Source organism: Cyprinodon tularosa, unplaced genomic scaffold, assembly GCF_016077235.1.
Source record: "Cyprinodon tularosa strain WSP-4 unplaced genomic scaffold, ASM1607723v1 ctg201, whole genome shotgun sequence".
Classification (NCBI taxonomy): Eukaryota; Metazoa; Chordata; class Actinopteri; order Cyprinodontiformes; family Cyprinodontidae; genus Cyprinodon; species Cyprinodon tularosa.
In genome coordinates, this window is record NW_024038739.1 from 251,338 (window position 1) to 275,559 (window position 24,222).

At 36.9% G+C, this 24,222-nt stretch overlaps 1 protein-coding gene across 2 annotated transcripts in view; it reads right to left on the reverse strand.

The window, feature by feature from the left end:
• Positions 1–3: 3 nt before the first annotated feature.
• The window catches only part of gnav1 (guanine nucleotide binding protein (G protein) alpha v1), a 46,404-nt gene continuing 22,185 nt past the window's right edge, over positions 4–24,222 (reverse strand). The window contains exons 6-9 of one of the 2 annotated variants that reach the window (XM_038284706.1): positions 17,156–17,285; positions 16,734–16,805; positions 9,006–9,093; positions 4–1,083 (exon numbers count right to left, since the gene is read on the reverse strand). In XM_038284706.1, the coding sequence (XP_038140634.1) occupies positions 893–1,083; positions 9,006–9,093; positions 16,734–16,805; positions 17,156–17,285 (481 nt within the window). In that variant the 3' untranslated portion in view covers positions 4–892. The remainder of the gene's footprint in view (positions 1,084–9,005; positions 9,094–16,733; positions 16,806–17,155; positions 17,286–24,222) is intronic. The other variant, XM_038284707.1, reaches the window with a different exon arrangement.

Here is a 24,222-nt window from a genome sequence, read left to right on the forward strand (position 1 = left end):
AAAAATCTTAAGAGCGTCACATTTATTTTGTTCGGAATTTCAAAATAACAAAAACATACAAAGATGAGGTTCACAGAAAGGAATATTCTCTTGTTAAAATACACACATCACTACTTCATCATCATGTAAGGCACTTGAGGGTGTTTTGTTTTTTTTCCTCTGCGGGTTCCCTATCAGACTGCAACATCCATCATCATATCTGACTGAAGTCAGGGTGTGTTGGCACTATCCGTTGCTCGGGGGAACCCTTCAAAAACAAACTCCGGAAAAGATAATGCCACAAATCACACATGCAGGAGGCAGCGTTTTGCATGACAACCCCGAGTTTATGAGTGTATGTGTCAGATCCAGAGACAATAACCCTCGCCGATAGAAAGAAAGGAAATTAAATCCAAGTCAGACGCCTCAGGGATGTTTTTAATGTACATGTTTTGCTTCTAATAAGCTTTGAAGCATCATCATTGGCTAATATTAGTCAGTGGGACAGTTAATGGCACAGATTAAGATGCCTGCTGCGTCTGGGGTCTCGGATGAACACAAACCGGTGAGCTGTAATACAGCGATGAGCGCCTCATTAGGAGGATGTGACGCACAGTGTGGGGACATGGTGATGGATGAGGGGAAAAACACATGATGGTATGCATGGCTGAATCCTGCAAGTTAAGGGGACATACAGTAAAACCGCCTCGCTGTTGAGCTTTCTGCACAAAACAAAACAAGGGGAAAGGCCCATGTGTTTAGCAAGCTTTTCCAAGATGCTTAGCGCTTGGTTTTGTGTAATAGTCAGTTAAATATTAATAAACAGCAAAGTCTTTGTTTTGGTTAACTTTTTTTTAATGCTACTTCACTGGGGGAGGTTTCAGCATCCAGAGTTCCACAGCACCTCTCCCAGCTACAGGAGGGACACAGCCTCCAAATTCTCCTTAATGATCGTGTCCATAACCACCTGAAAGACCACCTGGATGTTGGAGGTGTCGGTTGCCGTGGTGAAATGGTGGTAGATGAGCTTCTTAGGTATTTTGTTGAGCGAGACGAAAGTGGCGACAATAAATCCTGCAGCTGAATCTACATCGCAGTCAGCACCTGGGGGATAAAACAAAAGTTTGCTTTTCTATTACTGATAGAAAGATGGTTTATCCTACTAATTAAGGCCTCTGGTTCAGGCAGAGATGTGAGACATAAAATCTGATCCTCTAGGGATGGATCGGCTTTAAGGGTTTAACAACCACTGCATGAAACAAAAATGAACTATGACCCCCTGCAGAGAAATGGATTGGTTAATTAAATGGCTGACTGGAATGGCTGGCAGCTATGTTTACACTAAGGATCTTACTGTTGTGAAACTTTGGGTTTTACTTACAGCTCTGATCCAGAGAAAGTATAAAAGTTTAACAGGCTACAGTGTTTTAAATGCAGGCATCTCTGCTGTACAAACAGGCAACCAGTGACCTTATTTATTTTAGTCTCTGCTTATTTTGATGGGGCAGCAAATGCTGGCAGTCTTTTAACAACATTTCATACTATATTGGGCTATTTTTATTTTACCTAATCTCGCTAATTACTGTTTTCGTACAGATTTTCCATTTAAAAAATACATTGTTTTCCAGACCGGCATAAAGGGGGTTTACAGTTATATTTCAATGTTGCGAACATTTGAAATGTTGTGAATATTTGAATCCAAAGAATTTATCTAGGTAGTTGCTAAAAAAATTTCCACAGCACTTAGAAACTTAGATGTGCTCTCATTCAAATCTATAATTCAGAGGGCCTGATCTTTAAAATGTTTACTTACATGTGCTTGAACTAGTACTATCTTATAAAACGTGCTAACATTTCTGCACAATCAGAGCATAAGGCACAAAATGGGTAAAACTAGCAATTCACCAGGTAGTGCATACATGCCTTTTTTTGCTTGTATCTTCAACAATTTGTAAATAAAACTTTAATTACCAAACTGCAAACATTAATGGATGAGGATATCCAAATGTAAACATTTACCAGGTGCAAAGGGATTTTCCTAATCTAAAACTCCACTGTCTCTGCAGTTTATGTTTTAGCATCAGGTACAAATGCAAAGCAAAGATTTCTTTGGTCATTGTGACCACAAAGGATGCATCAATACATGGAGAGAGATTCTGTGCGCATTTACACATCTGGAGAGTAAGAAATTAACCTAGCATGAGCAAGATTGATGCCTGTAGTTCAATTTGAATTCTACATTTCAGTATTATTCTGGAAAGGCTCCTGTGTAAAGTGTTCACAAAAGTGAGGGACATTCAGCACAATTATTCAAGTGGATTGGGTAAACCTTCATGTGGCACCTTCCTACTATGTCTAGCTTTTAGCCAATCACAGCAGCAGTGGCAGCTGTGACATGTGCTTGATTTGTTTTAAAACTAGCAGAGCTAAATGATAAATCAAACTCTTACCAAATCCAGTAGGCACAATCATGTCCTTATGCTTGTTATGCAAAAGTAAATAGAGGGTATTCCAGATAAAACTGGCGCAGCCATGCTTGTTACTACAAGCCCCCCCAAAATTGCCCCATTTACGCTACCCCTCTGAAACCGATCTGTGCCAAGTACAGATGTCTCAACCATGAGTTGTTGCTCTTTCTCTGCATTCCTCTTTTGCTTTTTATGTGACTGTAGATCAGTGTTTTTCGATCCTGGTCCTCAAGGCACCCTCCTCTGCATGTTTTGGATGTTTCTGAGGTTCAGTAAACCTGATTCAGATGATTGCAGTTCAGCAAAGCCTGATAATCTGCTATCAATTGATAACAGGTGTGTGAAAGCTGGGAAACATCTAAAACATGCAGGGCAGGGTGCCTTGAGGACCAGGATTGAAAAACACTGCTGTAGATAATGTCTTAGTACCATAGATTCTTTCCGCTTCTAGACCTTTTCCTGTGCACTAAAGTCAACTTTTGTCACTTTAAGGGTAGAACAAACCTGAGAAAGTAAAGTGACTCTAATTCGCTGCTTTTTAGGAAATCCCACGTCAAATGTTTTCTTCTTCGCTTCATTTAGTTAAGTTAGCAAAGCATCTTCAGGCTACTACCTTGTTTTGTAGTGTTTCGGGTCAATCAAGTATTGAGAGGAGTTGCTGGAGGTAATTCCAGGTATTTAGGCACTCTGCTGTAAATCTGACTGTGACTCTTTGGGGAAGGGTGGGGGGTCAATCTACAAAGACAACTTTTCCCATGTGCAACGATATCATTTATTTAATTTTCATTATTTTTATCATTTAATTCTTTACTTTTGTTTGAAGCACCTTGAAGCTAACTATGTGGAGAGCGCTTTAAATATCATTAAGTTAATATTAGCATTATTATATTAAATTATTTTTTATCAATATCACCTCTGATAGCTTAGAAGCTCATCTTTCACACTGAGCCTGGTTCTGCTGGAGGTTTCTTCCTGCTGTTAAAAGGGAGTTTTTCCTCTCCACTGTCACTACAATCATGCTTGATTGCCTTCGGGTCAATGAGTCGATGCAATCAACTGGTTTTCCTTAGATAGAAAACTTGAAATCAATTTGACCGGATGATCTGGTGAACTGTAAAGTATCTTGAGATAACGTGTGTTGTGAATTGACGCTATATAGATAGACTGAAGTGAACTAAATTGAATAAAGGCCACTCTCAAACTTCCAGAAGAAAACGCAATCAGGTAATTTTAATTGGGCAGAACAAATTGCTTTGCATATCCTATTATTTATTATGTAGGGGAGTGGCGGCCTAGTGGTTAGGGGATAAGGCTTTGAATTCTGAGATTGGGAGTTCGATCCCCCACTCCCCCAGACTGCCACTCTGGCTCCCTGAGCAAGACCCTTAACCCCACACTGCTCCCTGGGCGCCACACAATGGCAGCCCACTGCTCCCCAAGGCAATGGGTTAAATGCAGATATAAATTTCTCCAATGTGAGATCAATAATGTTCAATTTATTTATTTGCGCCATCTTTGTGGCATTATGCATTAAAGGTGATAAATGTAACTCCTCCAGACCAGGAAAATGTGCATCTGCGCTCACCTGCTTCACCTGTACTGTTTGCTAGTTCAGAAGAAAAGCGGTAACCTCCATTAACTTTCTGAGCCTTTTAGAAACCTTTTCTAAGAGCTGTCATGGAGTTACTAGGATCTGGCAATGTCTTAGCTCCATCTCATGTGACTTTAATCCACTATTCCTATTGCTGCATTATCCTTTCAACTAATGCTGACATTATAACCAGAAGTAAATATCTAGATATCTTGAACCTGTCAAAATGTATAAAATAAATATTTATTTTACTTTTACTCTGCACCATTCTATACATTGTATGTATCATTTTTTTATGTATAATTTGATGGAAAATCTGTAGATTTAGTTTAAAACAAATTTTGAATCTACAACAAAAAACACCTATATAATTTGCATGGTATCTAAACTAAACAGTTTGAAAATGTCAGCCTTAAAGCCTTTTTTTAATAAATGAATATCCTTTTTTATCTTTAAGATGAAAAAGAAGGTATGATGTTTGAAAAGTCAAACTTTTTCCCCCAATTTTTTTTTCAATTCAAAAAAAGATCAAGATTTCTGGACTCTTCAAGACTCCGTAACAAACCTGTAATTGCCAATAAAAAAGCCTCTTTAGAGAATGTAATTTTCTCGTTTTAGTAAGGCTCTAAAAGCAATGATTTGGTTAATATATCCCTCTATGTGATGCTTAGAAATACAAACACAAAAACAATTCATTCCTTGCAGCTGCAAACCTGAGCAAGAACCTGGACTCATCATCATGTCTGCGCTCGGAGTCAAACAGACGCTTGCTCTGCTGGCTGACCCCAATCCAAGCCGTGTTAGCATTTTTATTGGCATTTGCATGAGAGCAGAGAGGACACGGCCCCCGTTGATCCCGCTGAGATACGGGAGATGAAACATTGAGCAGATTTAAAAACCTCCAGAAATAACAGCATGTGGGACACTAAGAGCTTATTATTGTCTCTGTGTTTAATAAGCTCCCATACCTGCTATGGGGTAATACATCTCTGTAAAGTACTCCATCTTGAAGGATTGACAAACGTTAGTAGATATCTACAACCTACTGCGGTCGAATTAAAATAATTTCTTTTAAGGTTTATTGCATTAAATATAAGCAGGGAAAGCAGATAAATGCATAGTTGAACATGGAGTCCATTAGTACCATAAGAAACATAATCAGGTGGGTAATGGTCAAATGCTAGATGAGTAGCTGATCAGTCTTTATGATGGAAATCTTAAAAGGTTTACTTAAAATTCAAAACCCTGTTTAGAAATTGATGATGAAAAAGTCTGTGCTATAGGATCAGTGCTTAGGTTGCAGCTGGAAGGAAGGATCTGAATACTTACAAATTATATGTGCAAATCGTAACTTAAGTAATCAATAAACCTTATCCTTGATATTATACATTCTATAATCTGTTTGGTTACATTGAGCTGCATTTCCTAATTAAAAATATCAAATTAACAGTTTATTGTATTTTTTTGATTCTATGTAACACTTAACACACAATAGAAATATGTACTTTCTTTAAAATTATGTAAGTCTAAAGCTTTGCTATTAACAATAAGCAGATGGACTGCCTGAGCTGATTGTTTTTAAAATCTGTAAACCTGATTATGTTGGATTTAAACAGCCAGAGATGTTTATAAACTCATGCTTTGATTCATTGTCATACAAATGTGGTTCTATTGATCTGAAAGCTGTATATCCATAGCTCTTTGTTTGGGTTGGAAGAATTTCATTCTATATTAACAAGAATTTAAAAAAAAAATGTTATAAAGAGAAAATTTAAGTTGGATTACCTCTTGTCAGCACAGGGTGAAAATTATATTCAATCCAATGTTGGTTAGAGAGCTGCAATTTCACCAAATTGTTATTCATATCAATAATGAGGTTCTGGCATGATTAAATTGGATCTTTGACCTCTCTGGTTGACCCTACAATTTCTGTGAATGGAGGAAGGCACCCTCACTGGTTTGTGCATTGCAACAGTAACCCCTGTGATGCTGCCACCCCCATACTCCAGTCCTGATACATTGTTCTTCGGTTTAAAAAGCATCCTCTCATCTTGTCCAAACATTTTTTTATGTTATTAGAACTAGAGAGCACATTTGTTGACTGTTGAGATATATAGTTTTTCTTCTCCTAAGTAATTAGTCCTACACATTAAAGAGACATTATGTAAGGTTTAACTGATAAATATTTTTAAAATAGTCTTTTATTAGACCCTTTATGACAAAAAAATTGTTTGATGAGCAGACTGACACCTCAGTAGTTTATTGCCGATGCATGTATAAGCCTGTAGCCTATTTTCCATAATTTACTTCGGGTCAGAAGTTCCTGCACTGTTCGTTGGATGTGACGTCAAATGTGTCCATGTTAAATGGACCAAGCAAAACAACCTGTCTGAACAGCAGAGATCGGACCTAGCAAACAATCGAAGCGCTATATCAAGATGAACTTTGTGGATACTCAGAACAACCAGCATCCAGCTCAACTGAGACATCGATGACAACTAAGTTAAAAAAAAAAACAAACGGGCATGAGAGTGCTGCACTTCTGTGTTTGGCCACAGGTGGCATCATTTCAAAGGCCTTTAATGTCTTTTTAAAGTATCTACATATTTGAGTTGAACTTGAATGTTTTCATTTTGGAACAAAGGTTTCTCTTTTGGTCCACCTTAGCACAGATTGATGTAAAACACATAGAAACTTCCCTTTCTGCTGTCCCAGTTCTTGTTCTACCTGAGCCTTTGTGGTTCTTTGGGTGCTCCTTAACCTTTCAGCTGAGGGTAATATGATGAAACTTGAACCCAGCTAGACTTTTCAACAGGACAATAATTCAAAGCAAATAAAAACTGGTTTGAAACATCACATAGGGCTTTCTGAATCTGCTGACCCAAGTCTTCTCTAAACTTGTGTATGATAGTTAAAAGTTTGGTTTGTAGTATAAAAACCATCATTTGAAATTAACGCCAAATTTCCCAAAATAAGAGAGCTCAGACATCCAGCCAGAGGGTTGCTGTCAATACAGAAATGTACTTTGAGGTACAACCTGCTTGGAGGCATTTAACCAAATATAATTGAGGTCTGTCTTTTTTTGTTTTTTTTTTATCAAATGTTCTGTTCCATCTTCTGCAACTTTTCTACATTTCTACTTTTTACATTTCTACTCTGGTCCTGCAGGTTCTGTAACAGCATTTTCCCCTCTGATAAGAACTGTAGAAACTCTAATCAAGTAAAAAATCGAGTCTCTGCATCACACTGATAACATCATACTTTGAAGATTTAATATGTAAATCTTCAAAATAGAACTCAACTCAGTGTTTCTACTCATCGCACCATATATATTTATTTATTTTTCATACTGCTCTGAACCTTCCACATCAATGCCTTTTGTGCCATGTCTTTCCTACACAGTTTACATTTTGATCACTGCTGCACTTTATAAAAGGAAATGTTCTATTTCACTGCTAAGTTGCTGCTCATGAACTGTTGGAAAGCTGTATGTAACGAAATTTCGCGTTCCGAAACACGAAATTTTGTTTCATTAAAGATAGACATAAAGTTTGTCTAAGTCTTAGTTAAAATGAGCAAAAAGTAAATGTGTATAATCAAATTGTAAAAAAAGCATAAGTGACATTGTAGGGGCTAAGCCGAGACTTAAAGCCACTGGAATGTTTTTAAAACTGGAATCTTATGGTTGACGCGCTTTGCCCGGGTTAGATGGTGTGAACAGGAAATGTCCAGACGCTGTTCTTGCTGTTTAAAGGCTGATTTATTCCCACTCTTGCTGCTTACAAAACAAAAAGAATGATACAACAGCCAGCTGTGAGTTGACAGCGTTTACCCGCCATGCGGTCAAACCGATTTGCCCTTTCCAGTGAAACAAACGCCCATACACACATCATTTCCCCTCTTTTATAGAGCTTATACATAATGGCTTCTACAGACATTTTAACTGTATATGCCAGTAGCTAACTCTGGAGCATACACAGTTTTTTCTGAAAGATGACTGCATCTTACTAATATTAGTTATTGTTTTGTTTTAATGCTTTTTTTGGCTTATTTTGTGAGTAAATAAAGCCTCTCTGTGTACATTTACCATAACAACACTATTACAGATATAGTTAAACAAGTCAAAGCAACAGAGGTGAGAAGATGTGGAACTCACAACAATTTTGCAAAATTAATGAAGGAAAGCCATAGATGTTTTAAAAGTGCATAAAAACGCTTAAATAATTATCCTTTCTAGTACTGATAGTAGTGACAAGAATACTGGTTGTCAAGTATTCAGTCTAAAAACAAACGATATCACAGACAGACAGACAGACAGGCAGACAGACAGACAGACAGATAGATAAATAGATTCAAATAAACAGTACATGGGAGCAGCTTTTCACACCTACTGTAATCCAGAAGAGCAATTTTATATATTTAATTTGCCATGAATCCAATTAAAATATGTATACTATGACTTATCTTTAAATATTTGTTAACTGACTGTTTCTGTTGACCATGCTGAGCTGTTGCATTATTGTGAAGTATTGCAGGATGGTACGTAATAAGTACCTGAGTCAATTCTTGCCATCTGACTTTCTGATAGTTATATAGTGCTGCTAACAGATGGTGCAAAATTGTTTATAACTGCTTATCATGCCCGCTACTGGAATTCGATTTAGGCCAAATATGGACTATTTAAAAACTATCAGGACGGGGGCTTGGTGTAGATAAACATATTTTATTATGATCAAATGTTTATTTGTATAGGTATATAATGTAACTATACCCCTTTAAGAGTACATTTAACATGATTCTCTAAGGTAAATGTAGAGTCTAATATAAGTAATGAAAATCTGACTTTTTCTGGCAAAAATTCTATTTAAAACCTTTAATGTGTATAATCAATGTTACTTCTCACCCAGGCCATAAAAGTTTATAACATTTGAAATGGTCATCCGATGTGCATGTGCTGACAGGCATACCTTTAAACTGTGGCAAATATAACCGCAGATGTCTTCTCGTGTGTAAAATCTTCTCTTGAAAAAGGTCTATCTTGTTCATGAATAAAATCTGTAAAAACAACAAACAATCAGTGGTGACTGAAAGTGCTGAAAACTCAACATATTCTGTCTTCCTAAAGATAATAAAAGAGAGAAAAAAAGTAACTATAAAAAAGATAATGACGATAATATCAGTTCATGTAAAAATGGCACATGAAGGAATTCATGTCATGAATTGGATCTGCTTCACTTCACTACCCTTTCCATAAATCTGTCTCCCTGCTTGTTTTCTCACCAAACTTCTGCTTAGATGCCAAAATGCTGTTCTGGTACTTCAGGCTTTGTACCCAACCAATTAAAACTGTGACTTTGTTCTACATTTTCCTCGCTTGTCTGATCACAAAGTCAAACAGGAGTACAAAAAGCCCTGGATAATAACAAGGGAGTGATAAGGTAGAGCATATTTTCAATAAACAGGATGCAGAGCAACACCAAGGTGTGTAATTACCACTGACCAGCCACAGTGACGAGTTAATTGAGGTGCAGGTTACAAATTATACTCCCACATAAAAAAACCTATCATTTAACCATTTTATTTAATGAGCCAGTTAGCCGTTGTAATGTGTGGTCCCACACACAATGCCTGCACATAAACACGTCATACACATGGGCATTTTAATTGCCCATTTGCCTCTAATGAAGCTTTAAATAAGTTTGTATGACTAAAAAAAAAGATAAAACAGAAACTTTGTTGGTGTTTTCTGCAGGAGATAAATGTGTAAAACTATTTGCCTGTGACCAAAGTAAACATGAATATGAGTTTTCTTTTGGTTTTATTTAAGAACGTAGTAAATATATGTATTTTTTAGGAGCTCAGTTTCCACACAGATTCAGCTGAACTATTAACAATTGTCTTTGTGGTGACAGGTTGCTTTATATTTAAAGCCCTAAGAAGGCTTTAAATATCACTTAAATCTATGAGGTCATCACAGGGAAGTTTTAATGTTATTACACAAGAAGGAGGGAGGGAGAGGTGAAGAGAAATCACCTTGTCAAATATTAACTTGAACACGACAACCTTTTCAATCACTGGTGGGGAAAAAGCATTTTTCAAATAGTAATTTCTTGTCCAGCCTCTTAATGAATAAATATGTTGTTTACATTTTACTTAAGGCAGACCCTCTTTAGATCATTTATATATATATTAAAGTGTTGCAGTTGTTAGGACTGTTCCCTTTCAGCAAACACATTTCTGGGTTTAGATCCTTCTCCATGCTCGAGTTTCCTGCAGATCAAAAACATCTCTAAATTTCTCTGTGGTATGTGTGCACTTTTTGTCTTTCTATTTCGTTGTGTGTTACACTGTGAATGTTGTCTCTCCCCCAATTCCATCTGAAGAAAGGCTCCATGATTGTTAAATAGGTACATATGCTTTCTGAAGTCTACCATTTTATTGTCTGTATTTGTTTTTTCCTTTCAAGTATAGAAGTAAAGTTAAAGGTATAGTGAAGGATTTTCGGGAATTTTTGAAAAGACCCGCCCTCTCAGCTTTAAAAAAATATGCACATGCACAACCCTGTTACCCACTCCGGAGGGGGAAGTCTTATTAAACGTGCAAGAGAGCATGCACAAGCCCATTTCTTCATGTTCACGCTCTGTTTAAAAGTTGCCATCTGCATCGATCATACAAGTTTACTTTCCAAAAGAAGATTGGCAATTTTTCCACTATGTCAGACTTGTCAACCGGTAAGTGAAAGTTGGGACGAGCATGTAGGACAACCTTACGTAAACATATCACCAGAATGACTGACAATTAGGAGGACCACACATTTTGATGATCCACCCGGAAATAGAACATCCTCCACTACACCTTTAATCTCAATGTCTTAAACATGTGAAGGTAATGTGCCTTCACAACAAACATCAAATCATCAACCTTCCACCTCCATGCTTGATAGATGCTACGTTCAGGCTGATCTTTGTGTTTGCTTCTATCATTATTCTGCCCTTTGTGGACTTTTTGGTTCTTTTTAAGCTTCTCTTTTAGTTTTCAGTTACACATTGGTTTCTTCTCCATTTTGTGTCATTCTAGTTGTTTTCCAGTTATATTTAAGTAGTGTTTTTTCGGGTTACTCTCTATTGACCCCTTCTGCCAGTCTCCTTTCCCCTAGTTCCCCTCTGGTTACTTCTATCCACACCTGCTCCCTATCAGCTGATGAGCCCATTATTTATTCCGTCTCCCATATATAGACTTCCTGTGCAGTTCCTCATTGCTGGATCCTCATCATTCTTTAGGTTTAACCCTCCCTCCTAGTTTTTTGGTGCTTGAGTTTTCATGTCTATCGGTTCTGGAGTATGAATTTTGTATTTTTATTTCTTTATTAAATTTAGCAATTAATCATCTCTGCCTCCTCTACTCTGCATTTGAATCTACAACAACATCCACCAACCAACCCTGACAGCCTCCGACGAGCCGTGCCATCAACTATAGCCGGACATCTCTCCTGTTTATTGTTTATTTATGACTGTTTATTGCTGTCAATAAAGTGACATTAGAAAATATCCAAAACATATATCTCATAAAGTTAAGATTTCACTTTTAAAAGCTAAGTAGGGTTGCAACATTCTTTTCAAAGGAAGTGATGCTTTGACCTTTAACCCTTAAAAAAAAGCAATTTGTCAGTGTGCATGCAGTGTAATAAATTCTTACATTTACCAAGCTGCAGTTACACAAAGCCCCTGTGTTTTATAAGCTCTTCAAGAAAGTCCAAACATACCTGCTTTGTGGGAAATTTGAAAAAAATCAACTTATTTCATTATGAAGGCAAACATGACTCCTCCACACCTATCCAGGTAACAGATAGCTCCCTGCCCCCTACAGTAGATCATCCGATCACAGAAATACTGCCAAGTTTATCACAACTGTTTGTATTCAAACATAAGGAATTACTTATTAACTGTTTTTACTTCTCTCTTTCAGTTTAAGAGCAATGAAGCAATTTTTTGTATTGTTTATTTTACTGGATTGTGTTTTGTGACTACTTGGACCCGTGTTCTGTCTAGAACTAAAAGTAGAGCACATCAGCCTGGTTATGAAGTCCTTACACTTAAAAATAAAAATGTGAAAAATATATCAGCTTTAACTTTATTGGCGCCTTTAATTTCCAGATAGTTCAATCTGATGAGTGCCACTAAGATATTCTCATTAGAGAGCAGTAGTGAAACTTCGATATTGTATTTTCATGGCCTAGTTTACCAGACAGGATGTTTACATATATCTGTTTTTAGGCTTATTTGCACAGATAAGTTTTTTTAGCTATGGAGGAACAGCTCTACAGTATATAAAATAAATACATAAATAAATAAATGCTCAATAAATAAATAAATAAGCATCCAATTAACTGCCCCCAAAAATACAATGAATAAATATGTAGGTAGAAATTTTATTATGTGGTGGGACAAAAATATATGTATCACTTAATTAGCTTCTTTATTTTTTCACCTTCTTTTGTAAACAGTTTCATTTGTTACTTGAATCGACTGTTTAATTGAGGTCTGAAGAAGTTTTCTCTAAGGGAGACCCTAAAGAAATAAGATGCTTTTTGTAGGGTTTTGTTTTCCCTAGAGATGTCCATTGAATGCAAACTCATAGCCATGTCTCGATGTGTAGAACACTACACAGTACCTTTAATTTGGTTCTAATAACAGCAGATTGTTTATTTTTTTGTCTACTAGTAAATACTTTAGTTTTTTTATTATGCTGATCATAAAGCAATGTTTACACCAGGGGCGTCTCTAGGTTTAAGAGACAAGGGTGGCTCAGCCCCCAGAAGATAATGCGCGCGCAAAGCGCGCGCCGAATTTTTTCAGTGCACCTGCTAAGGCGTTGTCTAAGACAAGCGTGTAACTTTGTGTTGAAAGTTGGTGGGGACAGCTCATAAGGAAAGGGAGCTACCTGCGCGACGCCTTTTTTTTTTTTGTTGGAAAGGATAAAGCCAAAAAAATGCGAATAACATTTATCAATTTAATGCTTATAGTTGAAAACATAACTGTTACAATATTCACTTATATATTTTGTGCAAAAAATATCACATAAATCTAAACAGACAGTACAAATCAAAGAAATCAAATAAATATATCAATTTTGTAGAACATTTATTGATGGTCAATTTTGGGTCACTTTTTAAAATTAATTTACTTTTAAACCAGGACTCGGACAAGATCTTATGGGACCTTAAGCAGAATATGATTAAGCAACTCCATCTTTCTGTCAAGAACATCCACTAGCAGGGTATCCAGGGGGGGATTTACCATTAGGCAATACTAGGCAATTGCCCAGGGCCCCAAGTTCTGGGGGCCCCATAAAACTCTGTTTCCATGTATGGTTAATACAACTAATCCTTATTTGTGCTCATTAATTATGTTTTTGATAAAAATCCTTTGGCTAAAATGCCATCAGAACGCTGATAAATAGAGAGGAAAAAGGGACAAGAAGAGAGGGACAAAACCTAGAACAAATAATGGATGTCTATTCTATTAACATTTCTCTATCTGTAGAATGGGTCTGTTTTATGGGTTTACTTCTCAGGGGGCCCCCTGCCTGTCTTTGCCTAGGGCCCCAAATTTCCTAAATCCGCCCCTGAGGGTATCAATACTGATTTGATAGAATCTGGGAGAGCGGACTATGTTCAACCATCCATTTTCTTTAACCTTATCCCTCAGTGGGATCAGGAGGTGCTGGTGCATATCTCAGGTCACCAGTCTGTCGCAGTATGTTCAACCAGCTTAAAAGTAATCGGTAATCAGATTTATTATTTGCACTTTTACTAAGTGAACTTTCTAACTCCCTTAAATCTGAAATTCCAATGGAAAAATTGTTTAAATCTTTTATCTTTGGACCCCCTGCAGAGTGACGTCACACCTGCAAGATCCTATCCTTACCTTCCTGCTAGATTGCAAAAAGCAGCTTGCTCATGAGTTGTCAACTTAACACGCTAAATCTTAAATGTACGTGTACATATAAAAGAAAAAGGGGCGCAGTGCTTGCTACTGAATGGCAACACTATCAAAGTCAGGAAAAAGTTTTAAGTAAAGCCGGGATTAAAACAGTAGCTACAAGAAGCTTCAAATAAAAGGTGTTCTTTATGTTCAACCTAAACACCAACTCCGATAGACCATCAGTAGAGCAGGTGTTTAAATTAATCAATCACTGCTGCGAAAGCTTATAGCAGTGAAAGCTAATATACCACAGCCATCACTTAATAAACGCAAAATAAACAACCCTCTAAAAACGGAAAACTGTAATGGACTGAAAGTCCTGTTTTTTATGTGGGAAATTATTTGCGTGTGTTTTAGTATAATTCTGATATATTGGCGCTGCTGTCTGTTTCTATGGCAACGATACTGAATGTAGTGTAGCTTAGAGACCTGCATGGGTCGAGTTTTACCAACCCGCACCCGCCCGAACCCGTTAGGATGACTACCGAACCCGACCCGTCACCCGCGGATATCTTCAATTCAAATGTTATGGGGAGAGGTTGGCGGGGGGTGATGGGGAGAAAGCGAGAGGCAACAGATTCTTTTTTCTGAGTTTTTTTGTCGGGGTTTGTGGACGGTGAGCAGCGGGGAGAACTTTTTTATTTTCTTTCTGAGGAGCGGCATGAATGGGGTTTTAATCAGATATACACAGCACCGAAAGCAAAATACGTGTACAAAATATTGGTGGGGACATGTCCACACCAGTCCTTAAGGAAGTTACGCCTATGATTGTTCAGATTAACTTGTCTTCTTTATGGCTTTTATTCGGTGCTTTACTGCATTTGTTTTGGGAAAATATGAGGAAAAAATAAATACAGAAAAAAAAAAAATATTTTTTAAAATCGCAAAATAATTATAGGGTGGCTAATGCCAAAGAAAGGGTGGCTGAAGCCACCCTTAAATAGGTCTAACGACGCTTATGGTTTACACTGTGATAGGTCATTGGCTGATCTTTAATAAATGTTTTAACTAGTGTGTCAGACTCATTTTTAATTGATATTAGGTTGGTACAACGTTAAGTAGCTTCTGATGCAGTTAAAGGAATAGTACACCCAAAACATGATTAGCCTTCATTTTCTACTCACCCCCATGCTGAACAACACTCTGGAGTACTTTTTTGATATCTCAAATGCATCTGGAGATCTGGGAGGCTTCTTGCTGTCTGCTGACATTCAAATAATGGAGGTCTATGGTGACCGAGACAGAAAGGTCCATAAAAGTCCACAAAAAACGTGTCAATATTCCTCCATACTGCTCGTCCAATGTATTCCAAGTGTCCTGAGTGGGTAGCATCCAGAATTTACTCGAAACGAAGTCATTTAGAATGTTTTTAGAGCATAAACAGTAGTGTATAGGATTTCCTGAAAGCGCGCACACGCGCGCTCACGACGCTACGGAAGCCGGCAGACCAAACCAGCGCATTCAGCTCGGCAAAGAACTCATGCTCTTCCTCAACACTGAAGTCCTCAGATATTTTTCTTTCGTTGTTTCTTTCTTTGCACCGGTAAACAGCACATTTCTTCTTCTATGCTTGCATTATTGGAAGATCAGACGCTGAATGCGCACTTTCATCTGGTTTGATCTGCCGGCTTCCGTAGCGTCGTGAGCGCGCGTGTGCGCGCTTTCAGGAAATCCTATACACTACTGTTTATGCTCTAAAAACATTCTAAATGACTTCGTTTCGAGTAAATTCTGGATGCTACCCACTCAGGACACTTGGAATACATTGGACGAGCAGTATGGAGGAATATTGACACGTTTTTTGTGGACTTTTATGGACCTTTCTGTCTCGGGCACCATAGATCTCCATTATTTGAATGTCAGCAGACAGCAAGAAGCCTCCCAGATCTCCAGATGCATTTGAGATATCAAAAAATTACTCCAGAGTGTTGTTCAGCATAGGGGTGAGTAGAAAATGAAGGCTAATCATGTTTTGGGTGTACTATTCCTTTAAGCTACTGTTAACACATTAGTGTAACTTAGCTTGCTATATTTCTTTAGGTGGTAGCTTTTGTGTAGTGAAGCTTAATTTATTGTTGAGTAACTGATAGCTTAGCTCACTACACTGGAGAAGTAGCTTGCCCAACACTGCAAATAAACTTGCCTTGCCTTAATTGCCCGGTTTAAATACCAACACAGCAGTATCGGATGTGTCTTAAATTGAGTTTAAAACCCAAGAAAGACTGTAAACTTTTCTTTTTTCTGAGATTTTTACAAAAGAATTCTCGTTTTAGATTCTGACCTCTCATTAACCAGACAGAAAATGTGCAGAGAGTGAAAGAGAGAGACAGCAGAGGTCCCAAGGTCAAGATTAGAACCCTGGACAGTTAATAACCTCTGTACACGGGGCAACCTCTCTACTTCTACACCAAATGACTCTAGAGAAAATACAGGGTGTACTTTCCTTTACCTGGAGCTACAGTAAAAACAGAAACATGATTTTGCTGTTATGAACTAATTTCCTCCCTCTGATGTAAACAGAAAGACACTTAACGAGTATGACTGAGAAATATTGAGACATATCTCTTTTATCATGGAGCCCCTGTGACTGCCTATAATTTCCACTAAAAAACAAATGGGATGAAAACCTTTGTTTTTATCTTCTCAAAATCTTAAATTTGTTTATAGTTTATCTATGTCCTCCTGAGGTGGAGGAGGTGACGGAGTACTCACCATGGAGGTGCTGCGGAAGAAGATGTTATTGCAGATGGAGGAGAAAAGCTTCATGCTTTCCTTAAGGCGGTTCTGCAGGAAGAAGGAAAAACTTCTTAGATGGAATCTAATAAAGTGTCATTTTAATTCTTGTTCTCTCAAGAAAACACAAATCAAACCCTATCACTATTTTTACACATCTGGAAGGGTTTAAAAATAATTTAAATAATATGAAGTATATTGGTTTTTTTTTGTTTTTGTGGTAAAAATATAGCATGTGTTGACTTTTTATGCATGCTCTGGCCCAAAATTACAACCTACTGTTCTTTAAAAACAATACATTTATATTGTGTTTAAACAAGGTAAAGGAATAATGAAAGGTTCTGCAGTAACTCTGACTGTTCAGCTATAATGTGTGGGTTGCGACGACAGTGTGCATGTACCACTGAGGGGTCTTCTACCAGAGTCATATCGTAGCCACTAAGAGCCACAACAAACAGCACGGCACGGACATCCTCGAAACAGCTGATCCACTTCCTGCGTTCTGTTCTCTGGCCTCCAACATCATACATCCTAAACCACACAGAGCAGAATAAACATGCCGTCAACAGAGCAGCTTTTTTGTTTTTGACATGATCCTTGTATTTATTTTAGATGATTTAAAGTGTATTTCAGGAACACAATAGGAGAAATGTGAAGCTAAAGGCCTTTGTCATTCATGTCCTTTTCACTGATCTGTGAAAAAACATTTGCAAACTTACTGATTTATTCTTTTTTTTTTTTGGTCACACCTTAATTTCATTCATAATTTCAATACAATATGTAGGTGGTAATGGGATGGTCTAGGGCCCACTTTGCTTCTCCAGCACTTTGTCAAAAAATTATCATATTTAAAGGAACCAAGAGGGAGAATGTCTGCTAATCATTTTATGACCCAAATTCCTGTTAGGTTTGGCTGCAACACAAAAGTCTGATGCACAACTGCATTTAAATTACTCAAATAGATGAACTAAAATCATTTAAATTCAAAACACTTTATTGATCCCAAAGTGAATTTCCATGTTGTTCTAACATCTTGTGGTCAAGTTTAGCTTATTTTTGCAAAAAGAAAGTGCTTCTAGAACCGTATTTTGCACAGGTATGTAATCTGGTCTGATATTGTATGCACTGATATGACAGAAAGAATAACAATGAAATGATGAATTAAGACATTTGTTTGGATCTTGTTAGACATCTTCAGTAACTTTAACACTATTATTTCATTTCAGCAGGTTAAGACATAAAACAATTGTTAAAATAATTAAAAATGCTTCACTAGAGCCAACAGATGCCACAGTTTTTTTATTCAATGAAGAAACAAAAAGTCCCTTAAAAGTAAAAGACAATATTTAAATTTAAGAGAGAAAAAACATAACTTTCCTTTTTTGGTTTGAAGAACTATGTTCAGTTTTGAAAACTTAAAAACTAATAAACTAATTTAGAAATATTTATTAGGGACGTTAATTTAACTCTTGATTTTAAAAACATCTCTGAAGTTTCCTTCAAAATTTGAGCAGGGCTAACTTTAATATCATACAGTTGGTGTTTAACATGGGCTCTGAGGAATAAAAGGGCTGAGATTAACTGTTTTAATTTGTTACATTTTATTTTGCATTTCTCACTATCTTGAGTTCAAACAGTAGCGTCTGAAACTCTTTCCTGACATGATGTTGATATATTTGAGGAAACAAAACTAAATAATGCGAGAACCACATGATCATACTGGAACCACTTGCTATTTATCTGACACACACGTACCATAAGTTCTTTATTGATTGGAGGAGGACCTCAGCAAAGGCTACGTTTCTGTTGGCAGTTTTATGTAATAACATCTCAGTGTCTGAGGCTCCTTCATCAGTGTGCAGCTGGTGGCAGAAATTGAACCCTGATCAATAACAGATCGGTTTCCTTTGAGATAAATATCAGAATTATTAGATTTGCACGTGAAACCCACACAATGATTGCGTGTACACATATCTGCTGACAGTGTCCACACCTACCACCCTTTTCAGTTCTCAAAAACATTTCCAGTGAGGTGATCACAACACAGTGGCAGACAGAGAGAAAAAAGGTCAATGTTCTATGGAAGGGTGAAACAAAAAGACTGCAGGAATATTAGCATACAGGAGGGGGGATGACACCTCCACCCATCCCTCTTCACCGATTTCCAGAGCCAGATGTGTCATCGCCTGGCTTGTTTTAGAGCGTCCACGGAGGTAACCCAGCAGTTTATTGAGAGGGGAAATAAACATGTGGAAACACAACAGGGGAAGCACACAGGAAAGGCAGCACTGCATAAATGTCAGGTTATAATGGAAATTTTCCACTGAGATCGAAGACAGGCAAAACGCTGATGTGTCATCGCAGACATCCACTCTCATACACACTCATCCACAATCCCACCTTAATAAGGCTAGTATTACATCTGAATGCACAGAGCTCAAGGTTTTCGCTCTCAGTATTCGTCAAAGTGAGCTATAAACAGGTAGATGCTTCCAATCTAACATCTACCTGCTGGTGAGATGATTAAAAAAACAGCAGGCCACTATTTCAGCTGACAGCAGGATTACTTCTAGAAGTAGGAGTTGTAGAATGTATTCAAATAAAGATAAAACCTCTAGGATGGCAGCATCTAATCAGTAAAGTGACATCTCTAGTCCAGCTATCCCCATCTTAATTTGGTCTAAAAATGTATGGAAAAGCATGGAAAGTTTTCAAATTAATCCATCCATCCATCCATCCATCCATCCATCCATCCATCCATCCATCCATCCATCCATCCATCCATCCATCCATCCATCCATCCATCCATCCATCCATCCATCCATCCATCCATCCATCCATCCATCCATTCAAACAGGTCAGGTTAAGTCATGTCATCCCCTCCTTGAGCCACCTTACACCCTATTATTCATGCCCCATAATGTTCAGCCTCATCTGCAGGGTTGTAATTATAATTATCAGTGAGACTGATGTTAATGATGCATAGCAGATCCTTTTTACAGCCAAAGGTCAAAGGCGAATCAGGAATCCTTTAGGCTGCCTGGACCACATGCAAATAAAACTCAGTCACCCTCTTCTAAATTTTCAGTTTTCATTGGGTTTTAACTTTTTACTTTGGGTTTTACATTACCTATCTCAACGTTAAGAAACAAAACAGAAATCAGTTTTTTAGTTTAAAAAAGCTTTATTTTAAACTGTATTCTCTAATTATAATACCTCAACTTAATCCTGGATATTTGAGAACCTTCATATGGACCTCAGTCTGACTCTTTCTGGTACTTTTATAAATTTGGAAGCCTTCTTTTTTGAATATCTATTATTTATAATTCCTTGGAAAATGCATTTTTCATAACACATGTTTTAACCAACATTTTTAAGAAAGCTAGAAATATACAGCGATTCATCTTTTTCCCTTTTACTTTAGTGCATCTTTGTTGTATTACAGTCCATACTACATAATACATATTTTTACATTTTCTCAGCTTTTAACTGACTTAAATTGCTCATTTCTAAAATGACAAAAAGGTAGATCTTTTTGCTTGAAAAATTGAAAATACTAGCAAAACAATCAATCTAATCAATTTGCTGGAAAAAAATTTAAATTAGTTGTTCTAACTAAAAATAAAATCTTATACTCATGGTTAAAGAAATTCTATAGATAAAGATATTTTTAAATTTAGTTTTGAAATGCTTTCTGTCCTTGTCTTACATAAATCCAAATAAATGTTCAAAAATTGTTAATGGTAAAAAAAAAAAAAATCTTTGTGTGTGTGTGTGTGTGTTTTAAAGATATAGGGCTGCATTAAAGCACCAAGTGTGATTGGAAGTGGTCCGTCTGCTTTTGTTTTGGTAGCAGCATGATTAATGGCACGTTAAACAATGATGACTAATGTAGTGTACAAGGATCATCATAAAACCTAAAATGGTGATAAATCATTCAAGTCATGAAAGTCTTAATAAAAACAGTCCAACATTAATGCTGATGTTATTCCATTGAGTCATATTATAGTTACCATATCACCAGCTAATGTGTTAAATAATGACAAAGGGTTTTAATATTTCACAAATGTCTATACTTTCTGTTCTCAAATAAAAATGCACAATGTTTTGTAAAAGAATAAAGTGTAATTTAACTCTACTCCAAATAAAATCAGGAGAAATGAATGGACTTCAGGAGTCACCTAATTAGAGAACAAAGTCCAAATATAAGAGTTATTTAAGTCCATTCTAAATATCTGAGGCCTCAGTGATGAATGAGTGGGAAATTAATTCTAGGGGTGCATTCACACTGCCGGCACAGTCCGGGAATTCACTCAGTCTGGTTTATCCAGTCCCTGGAGCAGTCCACTTGCAGAGTACAGAAGACAGGAAGAGGGGATTAGAAAAGGGCAGCGTATTTGAGATGATGATGACGAAGAAGAACAAAAAAGTAAAAGCTTGAATCCAAAAACAAAAAAAAAGATCTGAAAAAGTCTCATGGGGCTTCATAGAGCGAGACACAACCGCATTTGAACAAAAAAGTAACAACAGAAACCCGATGAAACAAACTTTCTTATTCACATTTTTTTCCTTCAGGACAATGCTAAACCATACTGTACCTTAAACAATTCTCATGTCATGTGAACTGGTCTGTAAAGAAAGAAGAAAGAAACAAGGAAAGAAGCAAAGAAAGAAAAAACTAAAAAGTGGAAAGATGAAAGAAGGAAAATTGCTCAAAGCTGAAAACACATACATAAAAATACTAATTCAGACTCTATACCTTAAAGTTAACCTCCATTTAATTTTCAGATGTTGAAAGACACTCCAATTATTTTAGTGCAGCTCTGTTCAAATCCAAGTGACGCCACAGCAAAGAACATCTTATTGTTTTCTCACACATGAACACAGACAGCCTCATCCAGTCAAACAATATCAGCCAGCGTTCTTCAGCAGAGCATCTAAAAAGATTTATCAGTCAAGCTGCATCATCCGTCAGCATCACCACTGAGTCCAGATAAAAACATTGATGATTTCATTTACATTCATCAATATGTGCTGACACAAACCTCTTTATCATATAATGTAATGATCACAGGCGGCTTATTTTTTGTGCAACATTTGCAGCAAAAATAGGTTTCATAGCTGAGTATATGTTCATAACCAGAAACATTCAAAACATTTTACCATTCAGGTCGGATAAGGGTGGATAAGGGTTTCTTCTTCATTAAATGTTTGCTATATTTCATCAAATGAAATGACTGGATGTAAAAAGTCGGTTTATGATGCATGCTGTTGTGTTTTTTTAACTAATTATGTAAAAGAGCAACAAAAAAAAATATAAGAAGTTTAAAAACTACTAAAAGTACCTAAATGCATAATCATGAACGTATCTAGTCACCATAGATCTGAAATCTAAAACGAAACGATTTTAATAGCTATGGTATCAATTATAGACCTAAAGAAATTCTATTTGCTCTTAAAAGAAATTTCCAGGAGTTCAGCCTTATTCCTGGCTGACGTTTATTACCAAAGTATGAGAATAACGAGAAAAAATTGTTCTCTTTTTTTTATTTTAATTACTAGTTTACAACTTTTTCCCTAAACATTTTTCATCCTTTCTATGTGTATTTTTTAAATGTGAATAACTGAACTTTGTCATTTTTTAAATTATTCAGGTAAGATGGTGCTTTGTCGGAGTTTCTAGTACAACAGAAATGTACGCATGAGCAGACAATAAGATATTATGTTATCTGCATATATTAAACAGACAAATGCGTAGTGAGGCATCTGGGAAAAAAATGCTTTAATGTAATTTTTTCTTCAGTGTCTTAAATTCTAACATTTTAACTGGGGTTAAAAAGAAGGTTTGGATACAAATGTTTTCATAAACCTGGATATGTGGCGGATCCTGTGTCACCAGGTCAATCAAAACCTAATCAACATCCACAAACAAAAGAAAAATATTCTAAAGCTCAGATAGCAATCTCAGTAAGCACTAAGATGCTCTAAAAGCTGCAGGAGTGCTGGGCGCAGATGTTCACACAGTTGAGAAGCCTTCAGTATATGAAGCAATAAGATGGATTCAGACAGGTAACAGAGAAGGACGGTTCCACAAAGTGCTCTGTAAGAACACAGCCCTAACTAACAATATGAAAGCAGAGCAGGGAAAGTGTTTTCATTAAACTGCTGCAGACACATTGAAAGCAAAACACTGTTGTACAAAATCTCTAGGAGCAATAAAACTTCCTCCCTGACAAACACAAACCAGGCCCCCAAATCCCTTTGCACCCCATTTGAGGGCTCAGTTTGGTGTAATTACATTAATTTATGTAAATCTCCTCACCAAACCTGAGGGTCTGATCTTCTTTAAGGCGAACACATCAAGCTGCACACAGATATACACAAAGAGCCCACCCAAAACACTCATGCTGCTGAATGTCAAATATCTAGACCCAATTATTTATCTTCTCAAGCATTCAGGCAGATAAGAAAAGAGGATGGGGGAGAGGATCCATCCCGCAGCGCCACCTGAGACTTCCTCAAGCTCTGGCCCGACACCATCGCACCGATGACGTCAGCATTAAACAGAAAACATCCATAATAAAGGAAATCAGAGCAGCATCTGAGTGACGCAGACTGTAAGAATGCCAGGGAAAATCAGCATTTATCTGCACGATGAGTGATGACGGATCCATTTATATTCAAAGTGTTTCAATGTCGCCCGAACTCTCCCTAGACATAAAATCTTTCCGTCAACTCAGGTCAGACGTACCACAAGTCAGCAGCATCAGAAGATGTAACGAGCGTTTATGTTTATTAGATTATTCCCTCTCTGAACTCAGAAGCCTTGAATTGGAAGAAAGAAACAAAATTTTTTACACTAATCCATCTGTACTTCTAAAGTATTTAATCAACAGCCTTCTGAGAGTGTTTTTAGATTTCTTCTTTCTAGTCTTTGCATCTGACCATGCCAGCATTTTGTATAGATAGTGCTGAGAAATAACTGAGGAGAGTGGGGAAAAAAGCTGACAATATATCAAAATTAAGCTTTTAAGATAAAGAAAAAATATCATGTTACACTGATCCTCAGCTGTAGATCTATTTTCAAACTAAAAGGTCATTGAGAATCACCCAGTTGAGTCTAAAATGCTTTTTTTAAAGTCATCCAAGCTGTAATTTGTTTTTATTTTATACACGTTCCAATAAAAGTTTAATCATCTTTATGACAGGCTTCAAATCACAATGACTCATTATTAATATTTTCATTTTTTTTAATTCCTTCTCCTCATTCGTCTCCTCTCACTCCAGGGCTCTAGACTAATTTTTTCTTTCAACTAACAATCTGGTCAACATGAAACCATCTATCGGAGCACAGTTCTTCAAGAACTTTGTGAAAAAAGACTGGTGCTTCAAGTGCTTTACACTGAGAAGTTAAGCATCAAACAGCTCTAGATAAATATAAGAAAAGGAAAAAAAAGTGTAAATGTAA